This window comes from Lissotriton helveticus, chromosome 1_1, assembly GCF_964261635.1.
Source record: "Lissotriton helveticus chromosome 1_1, aLisHel1.1, whole genome shotgun sequence".
NCBI classification, from domain to species: domain Eukaryota; kingdom Metazoa; phylum Chordata; class Amphibia; order Caudata; family Salamandridae; genus Lissotriton; species Lissotriton helveticus.
Window position 1 is genome coordinate 1,666,130,629 of NC_136057.1, and position 26,872 is coordinate 1,666,157,500.

Genomic DNA, 26,872 nt, shown 5'->3' on the forward strand with positions numbered 1-26,872 from the left:
AGAGTGCAGGGTTGTTAACAATAGGCAGACATGTGAATTGGCTTCTGCAGTTGAGATGAGTGGCTGAACTGGTTCTAAGCCACTTTTGGTTAATGCAGCACAAAATACAGTTTTATAAAGTTTTATTTTTGCCTAACGTGAGCTAAAATCCTATTCATCCTTCGAATTAGATTTTGAAAAAGCATGGACAATTTTGATTCATTTTGCTGGTATTTTCCCAGGCAGAGATACAAGATAATTATACCTAAACATGTTCATGGAGCATATACCTGAACCTAAACGGTGCAAACTGTTTTTAGGTATTGCGTCACTGTGAGGATACACTACATTGAATAAGTAATGTGCCACCTTTTTTACGTCTATTAAGAGACCTGCACTGTAGACATACAAGATCTTAGGTATCACTTATTAATATAACAAAAATAGGTTTTCACACATGGCAAATGCACTATTCCTGTCTATACATTATTGCAGTGCTTTTGAACTGCTGCTGAGCCAAATCATGTAGTGGTCGTCCTTACTGCCATATACTTCTGTCATATATTTTGGTGGAGTAAATCCACACGGCAGATCCCACATGACATTAAACTTCTGATGGATAGTCTAACCACAGTTTCCCCACTTGTGAAATTTCCCAGGCGCCAGACTTTAGCCGAAAAACTCATAAGTAGCGCTCCTTTTCTCCAAAAGGTGGCCCTGTGTGACTTTGTGTCAATGCCATTCATGAAGTGACAAATGGAGCCACATGCAAACACCACCCATGTGTGCTGACATCAGTTGTTTCTTTATGTGCTTTCAGTCACGTATCAAAAACAATGCTGCTACTTTTCTTCACTCTGTGAAGAGATTTTTCCCCTGCATCCTCCGCACAGGCCGCTCTTTCTCCTACATCACTGCCAAGACCTGGGGAATGACCTTCCCCTCCACCTCTGAACAGCACCCTCCCCGGAGAACTTCAGAAAGAGACTCAAGACCTGGCTTTTCTGTGGAAAAGTAAATTTTGCCATGTTCTGTGTCCCTACGTGTCATCCATCATATGTTATGTGTGCATGATTAAATATGCATATGCATTCCCCATGTCCGATTAATGACGCAATTACAGTTGTGTCCACCTCTAGTATGCCAGTTTCCAGTTCTCGTGAATACTACGAATATCAGGCCTATGTAAAGCTACGTTGCCACGTTTCTCAGTGTGTACGTTATTCTATTATAAAGTCCCCGTTTCTAGGCCTCAAAAGGGCCTGGACACCAGATTCAGCTCCTGTCTCCTGAAACCTCGCTGAGGAGCGATACAGCCCCCACCTGTATCCTCGACCCTTCACTTACTTCCTGCCTCGCAGTGCCCGGCTCACCCTGGCTCAGCCTCTGAGTCTGCCAAAAGTATGTTATAGTTCCAGTTATCAGTTCAGTCCTCCTCCTCTGCATTCCTAAGCCACTGAATCGCATCAATAGTTTCCGTCATTGTCTAGCCTTCACGTCTCCACGTTAGAGAAATACTGCATTTAATGGTCATTTAATATTCTTCATCACGCACTACATGTAGAATAATGCATGGTCCAGTCTTAGAATCAAGTTAGCCTTTCCCCTCCTGACTTCTAGTTTATATCAACATGTTCTCTAAACATCAGATACTAGATACTGTTTAGGTACATGTCGCCCTGACTCTCCAGACTTCAGTCTCTGCTCCTAGCACAGAGTTCATAGCCCCCAGCTTCTCCTAGTGGTACGTCATTGCTAGTTTGCGCGCACCATCAGGTTAGAGGTCCCGGCTCCTCAGGTAGCCCCCTCCATGGTTTCCGCCCCATTCATGACATATTCTGTTACGTTTGCATCACATGTCTATGTATACGCCCAGTTACACCTACTTTCGCCCTTATCTTTCGCGACTACTACGCGTCACGCCTTCTGCTCCACCCACTGCTACGCCTACTGCAATGTAATGCTATGTGTTTGCGTTATGTATATATGTTCATGCACTGTTATTAAAAAAGTCATCCTTTTTCCTTTTCCTTGTCCCGATCCTGACACCAGCAGCGCTGCTGGGCCCTGCCATCCTATTCCTATGCAGGTTGTCCTGTTCCTGTCCTTTATGCTGTAATAAACCTGCGAAACTCCTACTACCTCGAATCTTGACTCTTATTTATTGAGCTATCTGTTATTCATTTATTCATTCAAAAATAGGGTATTATTTATTTATTTACCACATAATGGCGCCCGAACAGGGACTTGCCCTTTCCCCACGCGTCGGTGAAGCCACGCCGACCCCCTGACCCTCTGCAGTCGTGACGGAACTCTTCTGTGCACCGGCAGATATTTCTGCTTCAAGTATCCCTCAGGCCCACGGAGGAGACGGAGGAGGCGGTCCAGCATCCAAACGAGACGGTGGAGGAACGCGGCGAGTCCCGACCAGAGCCCAAGCCAAGAGTCCAAGGTCCGAGGTATCCGGAGGCCCACCCGTAACTGAAGTCCGAAGTTCGTCGTCCGTCGTCGTAGCAGTCCAGTCCAGTCCGAGGCCTTCCGTTCTTGCTGCCCGGTGAGTACCATTACTGGGGTAGTATCTAGACAGGGTCAATCTAAATTGACTCTGGTCCGTGGGTTGGTGGTACACAGACTCACAAACGAAGTGTTCACCTAGGTGGATACGGGTCTTGACGTGTCTCTTTATGAGACCGGTAAGTTTCGTACTGTTTCAGCAGTGCATCTAGTTCCTGTTCTAGTCAGTTCTGTTCTCGAGAAAATTCATGTATTCTGTGTTCCGTATTCCAGGTAGTATTCTGTTCGAACTGTTATTTTTAAATGTTCTTCATGTATTTTAATGTCGTGGTATGAATGGGGAATAAGTATCGTGTTTATTGTGTATTGTATTGTGTCTAGATTATAGTTCAGTCATGCCGCTCTTTTCGAAATTACGTCAGTTAAAAACCAGAAAGGGTCTGCTGGAAGCAGCAGTTCCAGTTCCGCCTAGGGACAGTCCAGGTCATTTTATGTATCAGAAGCATGGCATAAGCGCCATATTGTATCTAGATTTATGGGTAGAGTATACCAAACAGTTAGAAGAAAAGTATAGATGGCCCGTATCGGGTACATGGGATGCCGAGTGCATCATGCGAGTAGAAGAAGCATTATGGAAAAAGAAAGCCAGACAGTCACAGAAAGATGCCATCGAGTTATGGCGCAAAGAAGCTCATAAAAGAACTGAAAAGGAAATCAGAAAGTCAGAATTAAGTAGAGAATCCTTAGAACGAGCACAAGAAAAAGAACTAATCGAGATAGGTGAACAAGTCAAAGCCGAACAGTCAGACAGACAGAGGCATGCCCTTATTAGGGGTATGTATCCTCTCCTTGCCGAGGGCTTGCCAAAAGCGACCCCAGAGGCATCCAGTAATTTCCCGCCACCATTAGTTCCGACCAAGCTACGTCACAAACAGACCGCAGCTGATATTTTCATTTCGTCCTATTTGGACGACACAGTCCCAGAATATGCAAATCCTGTTCGCGCTCCGCCAGTCCCTGTAAATCAGGCACTTCCCGCTCCTCCAGACACCGGAGTACCTGTTACGGTACCCCCGGTCCAGCCCGCCATACAAGTCCAGCCTACCTTTCCATTTCCCACTCTGCCAGGACGAAGAGCCTCAGTAGACGACTCCAGTTTAGGGGCCGCAGGGGGAGGTCCTCCTCAAACCCCGCCGCCACACAAGCGTTTAACGACAGCCGAATTACATGCACAAGCGTCACAGCGTACGCCCAGACATCAGACTGTAGCAGAAATAAGAAAATCCCTTGCCGAATGCGGCTATGATCCAGTCCCAGGCGAGGATAATATGGTTTTATATTCATTCCGCGTAAGAAAGGTGGCCGAGTATCTAGTCACCTTACCGAATATGAAAGAAGATCTAGACAGAATATATCGTTTCATCCGTACAGGGGATGATCCAGAAAGTATTAGCGAGGCCATGTCTCAAAGGAAAGCCGAGATCCAGCTCATGATATTAAAGTTTCTGATCAATTGTCTAATAAGAGAACAAGATTACCCGTCTAAAGATCCGGCTGAAATGAGAACCCTGACAAGGTGGAGTGATAATATAGCCGAGGGTAAGCACAAGACCGTCGGTGCTATGGAAAGTATGTACAAGAAAATCCGTAGAGAAATAATAAAGATACACGAACAACGTAAAGCAGCACAAGTAAGCGAGAAAGAAAGTAACTCTGATACTGAAGAGGTAGAGGACGAGAATCCCGCCAGAATAGCGTATGTAGGAAAATCTAGATTTCCAGATCGCCATTTACGCCTAGAACACAAGTCTATTTTTCAGTCTCCAGCACCAGAACAAGGTTCTCTAGAACAAGTATTCCAAGCTACCGATCACATTCTGAAATCACGAATCGGTTACAGTGAGTTAAGTACCATGCATGAACAAGAACTAGCCCGATCAGCAGTCCGATGGATTACTGATTCTACCACTTTTCCAGACGAAATAGTGGCACAAATGTTTCTGAAAATGCCCCCAGCCGAACAACGACTGGCGGGTATGTATATGATTCAGCACCTCATTACATTGTATGAGGGTCAGCACTCTGATCCAGGCCCGTTACATGATGTCCTGAACGAGTTACTCCAGTATAGATGGAAAGGTCTAGGTACCGACTTAATTAGTGTCATTCTAGAACAGCGTCACAAATATAGAACGTTTCTGAACCCGCATTTTGTTCATGTCTCACCCCCAGAAAGTAAACCATTTTACATGGAGAGACAGAATCCGTTACGAGAAGTCCACCCAGTCAGAGGAACGGGTGGCGAACTAGAACGAGTGTTTGTTTACACTCCGATTACAAAGATGGAACTCCTCGAGATGAAGAAATTAATTCCCTGTCATGACAAAGATCCAGCAGGGTTCCATAGAGAATTAAAAGACATGCTCCGTATGGGAGAATACACATACCCAGATATAATTAAAATGTTAAAGGTTCTGCTGCCCGCAGGGGTGTATGAAAAGCTCAAGGAAAAAGAATGGGAGGTGGGAGAGAAAAAGATCGATTGGGCAGTTCTAGAAGCTGAAGACAAGGCACGAGTACCAGGTACCGGTCTTGGAGATAAATGTAAAGAATTACCGGAATTATTAATACAAGTTTTACCCAGATTATTGACAACTAGAAAAGAAGACTGGGATGCAATCTCAGCCTGTAAACAGAAGCAAGATGAGGATATTAGTGATTTTTATTCTAGATTTGAAAAATGTTTCAGCATCAACAGTGGCCTCAAGACAAGTAGTGAGTCATACCCTCACCTTTTTGTTACTAAATTAGTCGAGAATTCAAGCCCACAAATTAAAAATCGAGTTTTGAAAGTCGAAAGTACCTGGCAAGCTAATACCCCGTCCCAGATGTTGCAGATGCTTCAATACCACCAGAATAGAATCAGGGAAGAACAGGAACACGAGAGAAAACGTATGAAAGACACGAAAATGAAAGTACTAGTTGCACAATCTGTTCCTCAAGACAGTCAGAAGAGGGGTCCGAATCAAGCCAGTCATCCTACAGCTCCCGTTAAAGGGAATTGCAATTATTGTAAACAGCCAGGTCATTTCATAAATGAGTGTGCAGTTCTGAAACACAACATAGCTACTGGTAAGACTAAAGAAAGACCACGTCCGCCTAGACAAGAACAAGTTTCACAGATTCCTCAGCCACAGAATGCACCACAGACAGTTACAGCACCGCAGCCTATTGCTGCAACACAGCATGTTACATCGCAGATGTACCAGTATGCACAGTCTGAGTATCCAGAGTACCAGCAGTATTCATGAAACAGCCTAGAGAGGGAGGTAGGCTTGCCTCTCATCGAGATACCTGTAGATCAAGAAGGTCCCTATGTTCATAGTCAAGTATTAGGGAAAGACAGAAAGTTTTTGATCGATACAGGGGCAAGTAGGACCACAATTAGTCACGCCGAAGTTCCAGGGGCTCCGCTCTCAGGCTCAAGAAATGTTTCCCTTGGATTTTCAGGAAAACCTATCGTAAATGAGATTTCAAAGCCAGTTACTCTAGAAGTAGGTCCATTGTCCCGCACTACTGATCTGTTACTTACTAAGTTATGTCCAGAAAATCTATTAGGCATTAAGACACTGAAAGAGTTAGGTGCAGTTATATGCTGTTCCCCAGAGGGAATACGATTGTTCCTACGTGACTTCAAGGGTCACTATGTATTACGAGATTTTGATTCAAGACTGTCTAATGTTCCGCAGCATCTATGGGCGCAAGGTCCAACTGATGTAGGTTACATGCAAATCACACCCTATCGTGTGACTCTCAAGCCAGGTGTAGTGTTACCACGAATCAGACAGTACAGATTGCCACCTGAGGCTGTAGCAGCCTTATCCAAAATTATTGACGAGCTCATGGCTCAAGGAGTGGTTGTAGAAACTGACTCCAATGTATGTAATTCTCCGATCATTCCAGTCATGAAACGTACTGATCCAAATGCACCCCCAGTATATCGATTAGTGATTGACCTACGAGAGCTTAATAAGTGTATTATTCCGCAGTACCCAGTTGTCCCAGACATCTCTTCCCTATTAACGGCCATTGATTCCGAAGCCACGTTCTTCACTGTCATAGACCTCAAGAACGCATTTTTCAGTGTTCCTATTCATCCAGACAGCCAGTTCCTTTTCGGATTTTGTTTAAATGGAAGGAGCTATATGTTCACACGCGCTCCTCAAGGTTTCACAGAAAGTCCTAGTATTTACAGTCAAGCACTCAAGAGACAACTAGACAACATTCACATGCCAACTGACACTGCCCTGCTCCAGTATGTCGATGATCTACTGATCACAGCCCGTTCTGAACGTGCTTGCGAGCGAGCATCCCTTACAGTCTTGTATTTCCTTGCCGAGATGGGGCACAAGGTGTCCCCTTCTAAGCTTCAATTCTGTGTCCAGCAAGTGGTCTACTTAGGACACTTGCTGTCCAAGAGGGGTAGGCAGTTGACACCAGACCGTATCCAGTTGATAGCGAGTCTTCCTCAGCCCAAGACCCAGAAGGAGGTACGTGCTTTTATCGGCCTCACTTCTTACTGCAGACAATGGATTCCCCAGTATGCATTTCTAGCCAAACCACTGATACAGTTAACGACACAGGAGGCAGCCGTATCGACTGTCCTCCCTTGGACATCTGAACATACACTTAGTTTCAATGAGTTAAAGAAAGCTTTATGCCAAGCTCCAGTTCTAGCGACACCGAACTACAGTAAGCCTTTTACACTTTTCGTCACTGAACGTGAAGGTACAGCATTATCTGTTCTCACACAAGATCAAGCAGGACAATACAAGCCCTGTGCTTATTTTTCGAGCACATTAGATCCTGTAGCCCAGGCTCTGCCTGCGTGCCTCAAGTCAGTTGCAGCCACAGCCCTAGCTATCAGACAAAGTGATTCCATAGTCTTAGGACATACCTTGACAGTACAAGTTCCACATTCTGTGGAAGTTCTTTTAAACCGAACACAGACTCAACACTTGACAATTGCACGTTTAACATGTTATGAATTGACACTGTTCCAGCCACACATAGAAATCAGACGCTGCAACATTTTAAATCCTGCTACACTGTTACCATCAGTTAATTCAAATCCAGCCACACATGATTGCGTGGAAGTAGTTAACATTACGACAAAGCCAAGACAAGATCTGACGGATACTCCGTTACCAGACCCCGACCTGACACTTTATGTGGATGGTTCATGTATGAGAACTAGTACAGGAGAACTAGTCGCCGCGTATGCAGTGACTACTGACACCGAAGTTATTGAGACACACCGCATTGACACCCTGTCCGCTCAAGCAGCAGAGCTAGTTGCTCTGACACAAGCCTGCATACACGCCAAGAACTTGAAAGTTAATGTTTACACAGATTCACGCTACGCATTTGGAGTTGTACACGACTTCGGAGTGCTCTGGCAGGAGAGAGGTTTCATGACTTCTCATGGAACCAAGATTCAGCATGGTCTCCTTATTCAAGCTCTGTTAGATGCCATACATTTACCGACATCTATCGCTATCATGAAATGCAAAGCACATACGAAAGTTACTGACATTATTTCCCAAGGTAATGATCTAGCAGATCGCACAGCCAAGCTTACAGCACAGACTCTAGACATTCCAGTTAATATGACACACACTCCAGATCCGATTACATGCATGACAGTTAAGGACCCTACACAAGATGTCATAGATATCCAGTTACATGCTACTCCCGAAGAAATCAAGAAATGGTCCGAACAAGGAGGGGTCCAGACAGATCAAGGATGGGTAACGAAGGGTAAAGCCACATGGTTTCTCCCCGACTCTATGGTTCAAGTCATTATTAATACCGCACATAGTCCAGCACATTTAGGAGAAAAAGCTATGTTAGACAGTATCCAGAACATTTGGTTCAACAAGCATTTACGAGCTGCAGCCAAGCAGAAAGTCCGTACCTGTATGATATGTTGTCAGTTTAATCCAGGTAAAAGTGTCCCGGTGGAACAAGGTGGATTCCAGCCCCCTGACCACCCTTTTGAAGTCCTCCAGATGGATTATATTCAGATGGAGCGATGTCGAGGTTTCAAGTATGTCCTTGTAGTTGTATGCGCTTTGTCCAGGTGGACAGAAGCATATCCAGTCCCAGATTACACAGCCGCGACCACTGCCAAGCAGTTGGTTCGTGAGTTCTTCCCTCGTTATGGACTCCCTAGAGTCGTATATTCTGACAACGGCCAGCCATTCTCATCTGAGTTGATGAAGCATGTTTCCCTGTTGTTAGGGTACCAGTGGAAGTTTCATTGTGTACGCCATCCTGAAGCAGCCGGTCTCGTAGAGAGACATAACCAGACTCTGAAAATCCGTATTGCAAAAGTGTGTAAAGAGAAAGGTGTGGACTGGCTAGTAGCTCTACCAGTTGCTCTGTTTTATATGCGCATGGTCGCACATTCCAGATCAGGTCTGTCCCCGTACGAGGTCGTATTCGGCCGCCCCCCAAATATGTGGGGTACTCCTAGACCCCGAAGTATTACCGATGTTTCAAGTAATATGCTGACAGATTACCTAGCTTCCTTGATGTCTGCCCTCAACTCATGTCGTTCACAGGTTGCCGCCGCATTTCCAGACAATACCGAGGTGGCACCGCATGAAATCGTTCCAGGATCCATGGTGATGGTCCGCAACTTTGACAGATCAAGTCCGCTGGAGCCTCGCTGGAAAGAGCCCCGACAGGTCCTCCTCACCACCCGTACAGCCGTGAAGTTGGAAGGACGCAAAGGCTGGGTACACCTTTCTCATATTAAACTTTTTAATGGACTGAAACCCGTCTTAAAGAACATTTCCCAGGATTTGAAGGATTGCCAAAGCATTGTTCTCAAGGACTGTCCCGCAAAAGACATTGCTACAACCCCTCCCCTGTTAGAGAAAACTCCACAACAGGAGTATAAACTAAAACTCCGGTCTAGTAAAATAAGTCAGTCAGTTTGATTGTCTAAGTCCTCCCCTAGGTGAAACGGTTAGACTGTTTCTGACATGTATAAAATAGACCCCCATAGTGAGAGAGTTAGTCAAAACTCAATTCGATGTATCGTTTTTCTATGTTTCATATTGTTTCTCAGCATTATGATTTCCTGCACCAGTTATGCATTTTTCTTGTATTTCCCAGTTCTTCATGTAAATAAGTCTGCTAATGCTACAGTAGAGCACACGTTTAGTGATCTGCCTCCTCATGAACTCTCTTACCGCCTCGCTATGCGAAATAACTCATTCATCCGCATGTTACATTACTCACACCAGTCCAGCAATGCCACTAATTGTTGGGTGTGTGGTCGACTCCCCCCTTTCCAGATACCAAAGGGAGTTCTGCCACTTTTTCCTTATCCATTCTCACATAATGGTTCGTGTGGAGCATGGTCCACGTTAACGTCATCCTCAACAGATATGTTTTTTCTTAACAGTACATGTTTTCCAGACAAGCAAGGTCTCCCCCACAGAACCGGGTTAGATCTAGAAAATGAAGTGTATAATTTAGGTAATTATTCGTCGAATTTCATGGTCCTGAATGTTCAGTCTGATACTACTCCAGACTTACCTGCTATTTCAGTACTGCCAGTCAAAGGCGAATTATGTGTCCGAAATTATGGTTCCGTACATGTAGGACATAGTGATTGTACTACTATTGTCAAGTATAGTGACAGTGGGAAATCTATTTTCAAAGCTTCACGTCATTCTTATTTTATTTGTGGTCAAACTGCATATGTTCGTCTGCCCCTCGATTGGGAGGGAACCTGTTACATTGCCTTCCTACTGCCACCTGTTTTCCTAGCCCCACCTGATTATCATAGAAACACACATCTAGTACACGATAGACATAAAAGGGAGTCCCCAATTGTCGATTATACTGAAACTGCTCTAGAACAGTATACAGATTTCAATAGAGGTTTCTTCTTCTTTATAGGACCTATCCAGAATAGTAAGCTAATCCGTAGGTTAACAAGAACCCTCGAAGCTGTAGTAAATGAGACTGCCTCTGCTCTAGGTAACTTAACCGAAGAGCAATCTGCTATGAGATTTGTCGTTTTACAGAATCGTCTCGTCCTTGACGTCATACTGGCCGATAGGGGCGGGGCCTGTAGAGTCATCGGATCTAGTTGCTGCATTTTCATTCCAAATAACGCGCCGTCTGTTTATTCAGCTATAACCAGACTCCATAAAATTGCCCATCTGTTACACCAAGATCCAGGCACCTGGACATGGTCCGGTTGGTTCTGGAATATAATTTCCGCTTGGGGATGGAAAGTCTTGTCCTTTCTAGGTATTGCAGTAGCGATTATATTCAGCTGCTGTCTCTGTATACAATGTGGCCCTGCGATTTGCGGCATTTGTGCTACCTCTTGTATTCCTAGTCCCAAGCCCCGTTCTAAATCCCGTTCCAGGATAATTCGAGACGAGCAAATGATACTGTATGAAATGATAGATGGTATCATGAAAATTGATGTTTCCTGATGGAAACGTAGTGACAAGGAGGGAATGTGGAAAAGTAAATTTTGCCATGTTCTGTGTCCCTACGTGTCATCCATCATATGTTATGTGTGCATGATTAAATATGCATATGCATTCCCCATGTCCGATTAATGACGCAATTACAGTTGTGTCCACCTCTAGTATGCCAGTTTCCAGTTCTCGTGAATACTACGAATATCAGGCCTATGTAAAGCTACGTTGCCACGTTTCTCAGTGTGTACGTTATTCTATTATAAAGTCCCCGTTTCTAGGCCTCAAAAGGGCCTGGACACCAGATTCAGCTCCTGTCTCCTGAAACCTCGCTGAGGAGCGATACAGCCCCCACCTGTATCCTCGACCCTTCACTTACTTCCTGCCTCGCAGTGCCCGGCTCACCCTGGCTCAGCCTCTGAGTCTGCCAAAAGTATGTTATAGTTCCAGTTATCAGTTCAGTCCTCCTCCTCTGCATTCCTAAGCCACTGAATCGCATCAATAGTTTCCGTCATTGTCTAGCCTTCACGTCTCCACGTTAGAGAAATACTGCATTTAATGGTCATTTAATATTCTTCATCACGCACTACATGTAGAATAATGCATGGTCCAGTCTTAGAATCAAGTTAGCCTTTCCCCTCCTGACTTCTAGTTTATATCAACATGTTCTCTAAACATCAGATACTAGATACTGTTTAGGTACATGTCGCCCTGACTCTCCAGACTTCAGTCTCTGCTCCTAGCACAGAGTTCATAGCCCCCAGCTTCTCCTAGTGGTACGTCATTGCTAGTTTGCGCGCACCATCAGGTTAGAGGTCCCGGCTCCTCAGGTAGCCCCCTCCATTGTTTCCGCCCCATTCATGACATATTCTGTTACGTTTGCATCACATGTCTATGTATACGCCCAGTTACACCTACTTTCGCCCTTATCTTTCGCGACTACTATGCGTCACGCCTTCTGCTCCACCCACTGCTACGCCTACTGCAATGTAATGCTATGTGTTTGCGTTATGTATATATGTTCATGCACTGTTATTAAAAAAGTCATCCTTTTTCCTTTTCCTTGTCCCGATCCTGACACCAGCAGCGCTGCTGGGCCCTGCCATCCTATTCCTATGCAGGTTGTCCTGTTCCTGTCCTTTATGCTGTAATAAACCTGCGAAACTCCTACTACCTCGAATCTTGACTCTTATTTATTGAGCTATCTGTTATTCATTTATTCATTCAAAAATAGGGTATTATTTATTTATTTACCACATAATGGCGCCCGAATAGGGACTTTATTTATTTACCACATTTCGACAGAGAAACAGCACCATAGTAAGGTCCCAAGTTAGATATTTGGAACTCGGTCACCTGTCCTTAGATTCAAGTGCTCGCTTCTTATGGTGCAGAAGGAGAAAGACTAATAATTGTGAAATTAAATTACGTAACTCAAACGCCAAATGGACAGTTGTGCTGGTGCTCCCTTGATGTATGTTCGTTATTGATAAATGTCAATAAATACATTTAAAAAAAGAAACCGATGTCAGTGCATAGTAGAGACATATATTTGACTCCACTCTATAACTTTCGGGGCAGTATGACGTCATCAAGGAGCCTGCATGCAGGACTGTGGAAAGCATTGCTGAAAAATATCTCCATATGAATATTCTAAATGTGATGTATTTGCAGTTGGTGTCAACCAGACAGATCATTACCGAAGGTAAGTAACTTCCTGTGCTTGTCTTATTATAGAATGTTAGTTCATATCCCTCTTCACCATTAGTAGCTACTTAAACGTCTCCTACCATTGACATCATCCTCAGATAGGATGATTCCTAATGACACAAGTTTAATTTAACACTACAAAATACTCAAAATTTACTTTCCATGCAACCACCTCAAACTTAACTCTCAAAACTGTCTTCCTCCTAATCACCCCTCCAATCATGCAACCATCATTAATGAATGGATGAAGCAACTAATAGCTTTCAGTTTCTTACATCATGTTATTGATTCATCAAGATCACCGGGAATAGGGGTGTGGTCTGCAGCCGAGAGGAATGGCCGCGTTCTGAAGCGGCTCCTCGGCCCTCGCCATTATTTCTATCACTGATCCTGAGCCTGTGCTGCTTATTAGCCTTACACTTGGGGGTAATGACCTCATCAACGCCTGGACGTGACCGCCTGCTCTTTGTTGGCCTCTGGACTCCCGTGACCTGAGCTGGCTCCCGAGGCTCCGCAATCTCCCGGCCTTAAAATGGCGGCCGGAACCGCCGGCCGATATGTAGCCTGATTCCGGAGCTGCTGCGAGAGCCTAGGTGCCGCTGCGGAGACTGTCCGGCTATAGCGGAGTTTCGGGGGACGAGGGCCTTCTGATTTATGCCGATCCCGCCCTGCTGGTCCCTACGAGTGCCGAGTACAGCTGCAGTAATCGGGCCCTCCCTGGTGCCCGTGACGCCCATTACGTGAGTCGCCGGCTGTGGGCCTGCAACCGGGGACCACCTCCATATTGCCCAGGACTGCCCTAACTACCTGCGCTGACCGCCGCCTGCTGCGCCGCCTGGGTGGACTGCCTCTCGCCCCCGCGGCCTATGGATGGGGCTACAATTCACATTTTGACGCTCTGTGGGGCCGCATCGCTCAGGAGGAGCTGGCGTAGACTGGGGCTCCGACCGACGGCGTGGGAGACGGTGTCCACGGCCTGCACCAATAGATCTACGAGTGCTGCCTGTACCCGCCCTGCCCTCCGGAGCTTGCTGGGGCTGGGGTGGCCCACGCTGAGGGGGGCCTTGCCATTTCTGCCCCGTGAGTGCTAGCAGGACGCTGCAACCGGGTGACTGCTAGACGCTGCTTCAGACCTGGCCCTGGGACACACTGGAGGCCCGCCCAGGCAACCTGTAACACTACGCAGTGAAAAAAGGTACTCTACAGCGGATTGCGGAGCTTCATGGAGGGGCCTGGTCCTGGGGCTCCCCCCCCTCTCCTCCAGGACTGACTGGCTGGGCTCCCTCCTGTGCTGGACGCTCATATGTGCTACCTGCAACAAGCAAAACAGTGAGTAGCGCGGTCGCAACCCCCTACGCATTACGATCGCTTTGTTTTCTTTTTACCTGCTCACACCTGGGCCCATAGACGTTCTAGTGGCGCCATCCCCGGTTGGTGTGGCGAAAATTGCCCGATCGAAGGTGGCGGAGGCCTCCACTGACTGCACGCACTTGGCACGCGCCGCTTGACCATACCATACGCATATGATTCTATGATGGCCTCTTCTAAAGGCAACAGGCCCTCAAATCAGCGACAGCTCAATAACTTTCATGGGGATCTAAAGGAGAGACTAAAGAGGCAAACCCTGAGAATGTACCTAAAACCGCAACTCCTCCCCCTGCTACGCGGTCCCCCACTCTGGAAGATGTGATGGAGGCGATAGCTGGTGTCCGCTCATCGCTGGAGACCCGCATATACTCTGTGAACATTGAGGTTACACTGCAGCGGGCAGACCTCCGTAAAATGGATACCAAAGTAAAGGACATAGAAGTTAAAACTACGGCGCTTATGGAAGACCCCTCCAACAGCAGGTGGCCCAACTTCACAAACAGCTACAAATGGGAGAGCTCCTCGACGACTATGAAGGGCGCGCAAGGCGCAACAACCTCCGCATCCTAGGGGTTCCGGAGCGAATGGAGGGGCAAGCCACTGACCTCTTTGTCCAGAACTTGATCCTGAAACATCTCCAGCCGAAGCAGCTATCTAATTACTTCTCCATCGAGCGGGCGCACAGGGTCCCGTGGGTAGGCCGAAGCCGGGCGCTCCCCCCGCCCCATCATTGCTCGGGTATTCAACTTCCGAGACCGTGATATCATCCTACAGACGGTGCGAACGGGGCCACCCCTGCGCCTGGAGAATGCTCAGATTACGATCTTCCCCGACTTCATGGTGAAAGTTCAGGCTCGTCGGCACATTTTTCTGGAAGTCAAAAAGGCACTCCGTGATAAGATCATAAAAAATACGCTATGCCGTTTCCCGCCAAACTGCGCGTGGAGTCATAGGGCAAAAAATACGCTATGCCGTTTCCCGCCAAACTGCGCGTGGAGTCATAGGGCAAAACTTGGTTCTTTGTGTCCCCTACAGAGGTTTGGGACTGGCTCGAAGGGTGGCGTCAGTCAGGTACCACTCAGAATCGTCGCCGAGGATCGGCTGATCATTCCGCCCCTGACATGCTCTCTGTTAGCCAGGACTTGTTCATCGATGCTAGCCAAACAGACCAGTGACGGCCCCAACTGCCGGGACATTCTCTAATGGTCGGTCACGTTGTTGCCCCACGACCGGCCACATACTGCTGAGCTCATTTACTCTTGATCGGCCGTGTGGCGACAGATTTGTACTCTACCACGGCCTTCACGCATTCCATTTGTTGATCTGGGCAATATGGTCCGTCCAGTTTTCTCACTGTTTCTTGTAATATGTAAATGCCGCAGCTGAAATCCATTGACCTAAGTAGCACTAGGTTCCACCATCTTGTGGACTTTGGGCGAGGGCATCATGGCTCTTCACACACCCCGTCTATATTTGGGAGGGCGACAGGCACTCTGCCTAGTTGGGGAATGGATAGTTTTAAGGCCGCGGGCAGGGGGGCAGGGTGGGGGTTTGGCTGGAATGGGAGGGGGGTTCTAGAGGGTTTTGTATTGATTTTGTGGGTTATTATATCTTTTGTCTACAGCAGAGTCTCTTCTTGTCACATTCCACATCGTTTACAGGGTCCAACCATGGCGAATTGTCTCCGTTTGGTGTTACTTAGTCCCCAAGAGGTCCCGGGATCCATTGATCCCGCGCTCCTCCTTGCCACGACCACTCAGCTGCGCAGGGTGGTCCTCCTCTTGTCACTCCTTCATAGATCTCACAATATCCACCATTATGCCGCAGCCCCTTACTAGAAAAATCACGATCATGTCGTGGAATGTCAACGGGTTAGGGCATCAAATCAAATGCGGCATAGTCCTCCAATACCTACGACGCCACTCCCCCAACATAGTACTGTTGCAAGAGACACACTTGGTGGGCAACACTTGTCAGGCACTCCAAAGAGGCGGTTATAAACTGTTGGTACACGCGGGGTTCACCTCTGGTTCCCGGGGCACAGGGATTCCGGTCAAAAAGAATCTAGCACTCACATACATGAAGACATGGACTGACCCCCTAGGCCGTTTTGCAATTGTTGAGGCCACCTGGGAGGGATGCCCCCTCAATATTATATCGGCATATCTTCCACTGACTTTGGGTCGAGACTCCCTTAGAGACTTGGGCACCCGACTGACAGGCCTCCCCACCGGCACGCTTCTCATTGGGGGAGACTTCAACATGACGATGAATGATGAACTCAACCGACATCCTAGAAGTACCTCGCACAGACCTCGTTCTGATCTTTCAGAGTTTGTACAGGCTGTAGGACTTGAAGATGTTTGGAGAACCCATTATCCGGATACTCCTTACTTCACTCACTATTCTAACGCACACAAAAGCATGTCTCGAATTGACTATTTTTTCTGCCCTACAACTGATGTTGGCTTCTTCACACAACCGAAGGGTCTTCCCCGGGGCATTTCTGACCATTAGCCTCTTAGTGTGGACTTAACATACCACCATCAGTACACCCGAGGCCCCATAATAATCAATCCTTGGCTTCTACAGATCCCAGACATCAAAGACAGCCTGATAGAACATATCGACCTTTATTTCACGGAAAACATTGGCTCCGTACGTTCAGCAGTCACTATCTGGGAAGCATACCTGGCGGTCATTAAGGGTAAGGCACTGGCGCTCAAACTTGGCTATCTACGGAAACATGCTGACCTGACCCATCAGGCCGAATCCAACCTTCTGCGTCTTGAAATGTCCCACAACACCGCCCCCTCGGACGAGACAGCTCCCCGTCTCCGAACCCAACAACTTGACTATAAAGCTCTGGCGCGGTTACAGACTCAGGCTAGATTACTTCACACACGCCACCGCATATATGAATTTGGCAACCGCGCAGGGAAAATGCTTGCGTGGTTGGAGAGGTGAGAACAGGGAGCTAGGTGGGTGTCATCCATTGCGAGACCGGATGGGTCGACAACCGTAGATCCGCAGGAAATAGCGGAAGCTTTCGCTGACCACCTAGCGCATATCTATGCCGCTGGAGGGCGCTACACCTCGGAGGAGTCCCGACAGCTCCTAGAGGAGATGCGCCTGCCTACTCTCTCAGAGACTGAAAAAGAGACACTAGACGCTAACATCACGGTAGAAGAGCTTACGACAGCGCTCTTTGCTGTTAACTCTGGCAAAGCAATGGGTCCCAATGGAGTCCCCATTGAATTCCTGAAAGGCATGTCTCCCGGAATTGTCCCACATCTCAAAAATATGTTTGAGGACAGTCTAGACAAAGGCACCCTGCCACTCGATCAAAGACTGGCCTCCATAGCGGTAATCCTCAAGCCTAATAAACCACCTACCGACTGTGGTTCCTATAGGCCGATCTCTCTGATCAGTGCGGAGGCCAAGATTCTGGCCAAGCTTCTAGCCAATCGGCTCCTCGATGTGCTTCCCTCCCTCATCCATGACGACCAGTCAGGATTCCTCCCGGGACGAAATACGGCCCTAAACTTGCAGAGAGTCAACAATGTTCTGAGTCGGCAGCCCTTTCTACAGCAGGACGCCACCATTTTGTCCCTCTGCGCCACGATGGCGTTTGATTCGATCGAGTGGTCCTACCTCTTTGAGGTCCTGCTTAGATTTGGATTTGGACCCAAGTTCATCCAATGGGTACAGCTCCTGTACAGACTTATTGGGCCAAGTGCGGGTTAACAACCACACGTCTCGCCGATCTCGACTCCATGGGGGACCCGACAGGGGTGCCCCCTGTCGCCATTACTCTTTGCCCTCACCCTGGAACCCCTGGCCCACTGGATTCTCACAGACTTTTCCATCAGGGGCCTCCAATGGAATGCTGAGACAGTTGATAAAATCTCCCTCTATGCCGACGACATCCTGATATGTCACCTCCCCCGGTCCTCGATTAATATCCTATTTCATGTCCTTACCAGGGCGGCCTTATTTAAAATGCTGGCGCTCCCGCGCTTCTTGTATGCCCTGCAGAACTGTCCCTTCCCGATTCCTGACTCCTACTTCAACGCCGTTGAGAGCGACATACGACTTCTGCTGTGGGATGGCGGGGCAGCCCGCATTGCCCTTCAAAAGCTCACCCAGAGTTGGTATGACGGAGGAATCGCCTTGCCTAACCTGCGCCTTTATTATTGGTCATCGCAGCAGGTGGCCACCAACCATTGGATCCATGGCTCACCCCTGAATCCAGCCTTTCACCTAGACAGATGTCAGACGGGGCGAGAGGGTTACCTAGGGGCCCTTTATAGCAAGCCGACCAAGAACAGATACGTGGGACCCATGGCACAAACAGTCGCACTCCGGCATAGGGCCAACAAGTGTATGGGATGGTCGGATAAACTCACTAGAGCGACGCCACTCTGGTCATCGTAACAATTAGGCTCCTTGTGCTTCCACTTGGGATTCGACCGGTGGGACACCATAGGGATTTCGAGAGTGGGAGCCCTAATACATAATGGCAAACTACTGACATTTGAGGACCTGCAAACTAAACATTCCTTCGCACATACAAAGCTGTTCCGCTGCCTCCAAATCCGACATGCTATCCTCGCCGCTATCCCTGATCTTTCCTCCATACCTGAGACATCCCTCTTGGAGGATAGACTGCTTTCGGAGCCTCTCCCGGCGAAGGCCATCTCTTACACCTATCGTAAGCTCTGTAATAACCTACCTGATACCTTCCAGCCCCTACGAGACAAATGGCAGGCAGATTTAGGTCCCCTGGAAGAAGAGGACTGGCGGGCGGCCCTAATGTCCCCTAGAGAGACAGCAATCAATCATCGGTTCCGTCTGATCCAATTAAAGGTACTACATAGGGCCTACATGTCTGCTACACTACTGGCTAGAATTGGTAGACGCCCTGACGACCTGTGTTTAAGGAGACGCGGTTTGTCTCGCACCTTCTATCATGTATTGTGGGACTGTCCGGTGATACAACAATTCTGGGAGGGAACTGTTCAAAAGATGAGAAACTCCCTGGGGAAGCCAGTCCCACTGTCGCCGAGGGAAAGTGTCCTCAACATATGGGGGGCCACAGACCTGAACGAACTTGAATAACAGTGGGCGGCGTTGGGTATCCTGCTTACTAAACGCTCAATTTCTATAAAATGGGGCTCTGCTGAGAGGCCATTGGTGGTGGGTTGGGTGGCTGAGAAGGACCGCTGTATGCTTGCTGAAAAAACAGTATACAAACTAAGAGGCTGCCCTGCAAAGTGGGATAAGAAATGGGGACACTGGAATAAATAACGTGGGGAACTCTGTGACTCTCCGACGACAGAGTTGGCCGTGGATAGAGCTAGACCCTTATCTCGAATTGTGCGCTGATATGTCATTCTAATCATTTGTACCTCGTTTCCACTGTCATTTTATATGTGACTGACTTATTGACTCATTTTTCTTTTCAATAAAATGTTATGTTAAAAAAAAAAAGATCACCGGGAATAACACTAAACCAGAACCTTAATATGCAGAAGCACATTAGTGCTACCACAAACAAAGCAAACCTCCAAATGAACATCTTTTTTTTTTTATTATTATTTTTCCAGAGGTATAATACAAAACAACGCAAAAGACAATACAATAATAGACAAGGCAGGCATTTGAATCAGAAGCAGGACGGAATATCGACATTACATCTGGGTAGGATAAAGCATGGATTACAACAGACAAGAGAGTGGTTTGAAAATACCAATAGGATAGATATGCCAAAAGAAAGAGAAAATAAATAAATAAATGAATTTAAAAAAATCTAATTATACATACATACTTATTACCCAAAAGAATAAAAATATAAAACATATCATATTAAGTGAGGTGGACTCTGCGCATTACCGCACATAAAGAAGTAGTGCAGTGCCAGTAATGGCATCATTGGCGTGCATGCTATAACTATTCCAGAGCCATGGGGGATACACCCATTGCAAATAGCACTCCGTGTGGTGCAGCCAGGGGTCCTGTACGCGTCCTCTCAGTTCGCGGGGAGGCTTGGCGAGGCTTGGCGAGGCAGGGACAGCCTGGGAAGCGTGAAGTGTTCGTTGTAGAAATGTGCGATATATGCACTAGATATCACGAGGCCTGGAGGATGGAGGCTGGAGCAAGGCGTAAATCTCAGAGTGAACATTGCAGTATGCCATGCTCCTGAGCCAGGCCGCCTTTGTGGGACGGTTCCTGGTTCCCCAGAGAGAGGCTACTTTGCGCTTTGCAAGCAGTAGGGCAAGCGCTGTAAAACATCTATAGCATAGTTTGAGTCGATGGACCAATCCCAGCAACCCCTATTCAGGTGAGGGAACCAAGGGCGTTTCAGTGATTTGAGATAGCACATCAAATACCTCTTTCCAGTAGGGGAAGACGTGGGGGCAGGACCAGGACATGTGGGCGAAGTCAGCATCCAAGGCGTTGCACGTGGGGCAATTTGTCAGTTTAGAAGGGTCAAATTTAGCCAATTGCACAGGAGTCACATAAATTCTGTAGAGAAATTTAAAATGGAGTAACTTGTGTCTATGATTAGGGGATACCCTGTGTGTCTGCTCCAAGCAGTAGGTCCATTCCTTGTCCGTAAGGGGACGTCCAATATCAGATTCCCATCTTTGACGTGCCCCGCTATCCCGTCCCGGCCGGAGTGCCATACATGCCTTATATAGTTCAGTGACCAAAAGTGGTTATTGGAAATCGGTAGATGAGATGAGTAAAGGGGACCAGACCCGTATAGTCGATTCAGCTTTCAACAAGCCCAACACGTGGTGGCCAGGGGTTTCCAAATGAACATCTTAAGGACATTAAAACCCTTCCTCCCCCTCGATAACTTCAAAGCTGCCATCTCGAAGCACTCATGATTCACAGGTGGGACTATGGAAGTACCACACTCTGTGGCTTGCCTAGATCCAAAACAGTCCCTTTAAGTGCTCCCCTTAATGATGCAGCAAGGCACATCACAGATCTAAAAGAAATAATCATATAACCCCTGATTTGAAATCCCTCAATTGGCCCCTCTACGAAGCAAGAAGTCAACTGAAAATTGCATGCATGACCCAAAAAGCCCTACACTTCAATATTCCTAACTACCTTGCTCAGAAGCTTGAACTTTTGGGAGGCTCCAGAACCTCTAGAAGCTCCAGCACTCTATTGCTTAAACCACCGAGATTCAGCAAAGAGAAAAGCTACAGCACAGACATCTAGGGCGTCACCCCAAGAATTTGGACCCCCCCCTGAAATTAGACTGAATCCCTCAGCTACATCTTTGAAGAAAGAAGTTAAACTACTATTTATGAACAAATTTCCGCCCTTGACCCTAAGAACTCCTAGCATATTATGACTCGTCAACTACACTCAGGATTACTGCTATCCAGTCTATGCTACCTGTTTCTACATTTTGTTGATGCCACCCCTATCTGAGGCGTAGCCTGATCCTGTTTGGTTCTAGATTGACATCATGATTATTGCTCGATTGTAATGTTATTGCCTTTTCTGAACTATCTGTATTTACATTTTGATATCACCATCCTCATCTGGGGTGTTGCCTTAACCTGTACTGTGCTAGTTTTTGTAATTATTATTATTAATCGCCTGTCATGGTTTTGTCTTTTTACCTATCTGTCTTAACATTGAAGGGTCAACGCCCTCTTCTGGGGTTTTGCCTTCTCATGTTCTTGTTTATGACACTATGGGTTCTATACTTCTCTGTTCCCTATCATTGTAAAGAGCTCTGATTCCCGCAAGGATCATGTTCGCACTATAAAAAACAGTTCAAATAAATAAATATATCATGCCTGAAAGTTTCTTACTGGGTCATTGATTAACAGCTTGAGAGTAAAACCTCTGTTTGTGATGCCTACAGATTTGGGTGAACAGTCCTCACACCTCCAGCGGGTATTACACCATCTACGACAATGAAAGTCTTCAGGCTGATCATTTCAACACCAAATTGAGCTTTGGGGACACACAGACACTTTGGGCAAGAACAGGATACCTTGGTTTTGTTCGGCGCACTGAGCTTACAGATGCCAGTGGAGGTAAGAGCTCAAATGTGAATGTCAGGAAGAAAAAGCAGTAATTAATTTGAAACATCTTGATAACATTGTGTAAAACATGGTTTCTCCCACTCAAGTTATGATTTCTGAAAACGGCAATTGACTTATTTTCTGCAATGGGCATTAGAAAACCATAAGGATAAAATAAATGAATAAATATACTCTAAAAAAAAAAAAAGGAAAGAAGTCATATGCACAGGGAATTCAAAGATTTTTTCATGGTGAATGACAAATAATTAAAACACAGCGGGAATGTTGGAAAAGACCAAGCCTGCTCCAAGGCATTATCCTCTGGTCCAATAATTCAAATTCTTTGGATGTCAGTGCACACGTCTTGAAATTTCCTCCCCACAGAAATGTGGGCCAAAGATGAGGGTGCCTCATTGTAAGACTTGCAGTTAATAGCTGTTATTGGTGAATAAAGTCAGTAGAATCCACCTTCCTAATCTCAGATAACTAAAAAAAAACATAAACGCTGTTTGCTTTGTGTTCTTATTGTTGAACATAGATGTTGGCACCCTAGTTAGTAAAAAGAACAAATGATGGACGGAATGCTGAACAAATCAAACATTCACCCCGGTCACAGTTCTGGGATTAATCCATAGTTTATTTGCTCACCGCACCACCCCAGTTTTGACCTAGCCATATGCTAATCAGTCTTGACCCTGCTCCTCATGGGAACAGTCCAGCCTGAACTGCCAGGCCAGGTCCTCCCTTGACCGAACACTACCATCCTGGGACCGGTTTCATGGTATCACCCCTCATCAGCCAGGCTATCTTGAATCCAGTAGCACAGGGAGCACGGGACCCACGTCTGGGCACACCCTACCCACTTATGCGACAAGAGCTAAAAGATCAAATGATGGACGGAATGCTGAACAAATCAAAATTCATCCCCAGCCACAGATCTGGGTATAATAAGCTGTAACTAGTGTAAGCATTCTGAATTACTGAGACAATTTCAGCATTTTATACAAGGTGGGGATGTTTTAAATTTGGTGTTCAAGAGCGTCCGTAATTTGTGAATTGGTAACTATTGTTTTACTCAAATGGGCAGTTTCAACCCTTTTCCCTCCCCTCAAAAGTGGTAAACTCCAAACTGAACTTTGGCCTTTCCAGTCAAGACGACTCTTAACCTAACTTGCCAGTTTTGTCTTCGTGAACAATTTAGCAGTAGACAGTTCCAATTAAACTCTTAATTTGGTCTCTCTTATCCTATATTGCAAGGTTTCTTTAAAGGTTTGCTGTACAACCCTATTGTTCTGGTAGATACTTCTAACCACAGATTCCCCTCCTTGTGAATACCCATCAGGCACTACACTGGATCCAGAGAAATTTCTCAGAAATTGCTTTGCGCCCTGGTAGATGGGCGTGCAGTTTCACGTCAACTCAGTCAAGCCCCGGAAAGAACACTGAAGCCACATATAACCACCTTCCCTGCGTCCTGATGTCAGTTTCTTTCCGTACCTTTGGTCACAGATCAGGAGCTAGCTCCCTCATTTATCTGTCTCCTGACCGGAATATTCCTAAACTTTTTATAAAATGTGCAAAGGATATGTCTCCACTCAAAACTACTGGATTTAAGCGCTGTGACAAACAGATGTCTGTGACAGATCTTCATCAGATCCTAACCAAGTTTGTCTCTACAACCTGAGTTCATTGCACAACTCCAAGTGGTGAGAGGACTGCGACTTCCTGTTCGGGGGACGCTGAGGGGAGACGATGTGGGACTGAGCAGCGAAGAGGTAGGTGTTGTTTTCTTTTTTTACACCCACTTACCCCTGTGCCCCCAGCCACCCCAGATCCGTGCCGGCCGCCACTGCTCAAATAGAGTCCTCTTTTGATGTCAAGTCTAATTGTAAATTGAAATCCAAGAAAAAACAAACATAGGGAGTTTAAACAGGGCTTCCCTTCATCTTGCCATCCTTGTCAGGACACATCATTTGGACCCTGCTCATTCTGAGCTCATCCCGATCCAGCCTGAATTTCCAGGTGCATCGGTGACTCTAAAGCAGGTCTATGTCTTTATAGAGAACATGTTGGATATATATTGCACACTTCAGCTCCTTCTGGTGCACATTTGGGCCCCAGGGATCCGAGGAGGGAACCAGTTGGTTTACCAATGTTGAATGGGTCCCCCATAGTGTGGTGTCTCTTTTGACACTGCTGCGAGCCCCCTCACCCCAACTTTGAACCAGGTGGCAGGTTCTTTGATGGTGTCCTGCTGGTCGATGCCGGCACTGAAGTCGGAGGAAGCACGGATTGTCCTTTCGGACTCTGATGCAAATCCACCACAACCTCTGGCGAAGCCACATCCAACTTATCCTCAGCAGATTCAAACCCATTTGTATGTAGGCGCCACGCTACCTTTGCCTAAACAAATCCCTTTGGTTTCAGACTCTGAGTACCATGATGAAGGGAATGTTGGAGATGATAAATCTCAATGTTATGAAACTGAGAACTTATTTCTGGACCTTCAGGAGGCCAGTGGTCTGGATGTTTCTCCAAACACTAAACTACACTTCCCACCTGGGTCCTCCACAGAGGAACCTGCCTCCTGTGCTGTGGTCATCAAAACGGCGGTGGAAGTTCTGGATCTCCAACTCCTGCAGTTGAGGTCTGAATGAAAGTCCTAATAAAGGTCATACTTATTCAGAACTGTTCCTCTCTTTCAACCAGGCACATGCAGTTACCCTAATGGGTGCGTGGGCTAAATCTGGATCGTGTCAACCAGTCAATAAATTGGTCTTCAGATGACACAGGACTGCTCCTCTAACATCCTTCATCAACTTGTATTTCAGGCTTCACAAGCAGACAATCAAAATTCATTTGCAGCTACACCCACTTGTAGGAAATCCAAGTGCATGGAAGCATTTGGGAAGTGAATATTTTCCCCTGCCAGTCTCGCTGTGTGCGCTTTAGATGCCAGTTGGCTTGTGGGGCGTTATTCGCATGCTTTCTGGGAGTGGTAGTCCAGATCTTGCCCACAGTTCTGAGAAAGCTTTGCTCATTTGGTGCAGATCATACAAGATGCTGCAAAGTACATTATCCATTTTGAGCTGGACACCACATACTATTCAAGCAGAGTAGTCAGGAACAACATGGTGCTTTAGCGTCACATGTGAATAAGCTCAATGGGCATTACAAGTTTGACATGCCATTCAATAGAAATCTTCTCTTTAGAGACAAAGTGGACTCATCCCTGGAGCACTTTTAAAGAGAGCAAAGCCCCAGTGTGTTCCCTCAGGCTTTCACCGGCAGTGTGGCGGTATCCACTGCAATGTCACCCTCTTCAGGGCTTTGGAAGGGACTTTCAACAGTGAAAATATAAAGTCTGCCTTCTCAACAGCAGACACAAGAGTCTTTCAAGGTCAGGCAACCAGGCAACAATGTCCAGGCCCTTAGGAGCAACATACTACCCCACCCCGCCTCCTCTAATGCTTAAAAACCCCTTTAGCTTGCCATCAGCGGCACGACTAGCCCATTGGTGGAAGGATTAGGTATCTGAAAGAAACACGTTAGTGTTAGATTCCTTACCTTGGAATATCCCCAGGCATCAGACTGGATCCGAAAAGTTTTCGTCAGCAGTACCCCTGCGCGTCGGTAGGCGTCGTCTGCGGCTCCGCGTCTGTGCTGTGATCGCCGGGATGACGTCGCTGGAGTACTTAGACACCGCCCTCGCGCACTGACGTCAGTTCTTTTTTCCGCGCCCGCAAGCGCAGATCCGGGAAGAGCGTACCCTTAGTAATTTTTTGACTAACTTCTTGGACATTTTTGTCTATCTTTTTGGTAACCGACCGCCTCTGCCCGTGTCTCTACTGTTTAGGGGCCGACCACGATGACAAGTCGTGCCCCGACTGCCGGGCCTTGACGTCGAAAGCTAGGCAGAAGCGTTGCCGTAAGCTACTCGAGCTCCGGCAGTCGGCTGCGCGCCGCTCGAGGTTCGCGTCGAGGAGGAAGTCCAGGGACTGGTCGCGGAGCCGGAGTCATAACCGATCGTCGGGATCCAAGTCCTCGCACTCGTGTAAGTCGAGGCATGGCAAAAAGAAGTCAAAGAAACACCATTGTTCTTCGACCTCCCCTCGCCGGTCGCGCGACTCGGCCAAGGGTTCAGGTGGTGCCGCCCTCGCGGCTCCGGCGGAGCCCGCTCAGTCGCATCCAGCCCCACACCCTCCGGTCCCTGAGCTCAATGCGACTCCGGAGCAGATTCGAGACTTCCTCATGGCCATGAGGACTCTCTTTCCACCGTCGAGACCCGCCGGAACGCCTTCGGGCCCCGCGGGTCCGACTAGGGGTCCTAGCCCTGTGTTGCCGGTTCCGGCCTCGGCGGACTTCGGTCCCAGCGCCGCAGGACCCTTGGGATCCAGGCCTGGATCCCGGTCGACGCAGGTTGACCTCACGACTCCTCCGCCGGCACCGACCTCCTCAGAGCCACCACTGGCACCGTCCTCGGGCAACGCCGGCCCCGGTTTCAGCCTCGGAGTCGGATCGGCGCCATTTGGCGCTGTCCCCGACCCGACTGGTAAGTTGTTCGCCTATGCCCCGGCTCCGTCATTTCTGCCTGTTTATCAGGACACGTATGAAGGGGAGGACTGTGATGGGTCTGAGGACCCACTGGCACAGCAGTGCCAGTTAAGTCAGGACTGGGCAGATGAGCTAGGGAAGGCCAGTGGTCTAGACACTTCGCCTGACACTGGT

The 26,872-nt window shown here is 47.3% G+C and overlaps 1 protein-coding gene across 1 annotated transcript in view; it reads left to right on the plus strand.

Annotated features, from left to right (window-relative positions):
- Positions 1-26,872, plus strand: part of DIP2B (DIP2 acetate--CoA ligase B (putative)) — an 805,292-nt gene that overhangs the window by 718,962 nt on the left and 59,458 nt on the right. Inside the window, exon 36 of the mRNA XM_078688921.1 lies at positions 21,982-22,156. Coding sequence (XP_078545047.1) covers positions 21,982-22,156 — 175 coding nt within the window. The remainder of the gene's footprint in view (positions 1-21,981; positions 22,157-26,872) is intronic.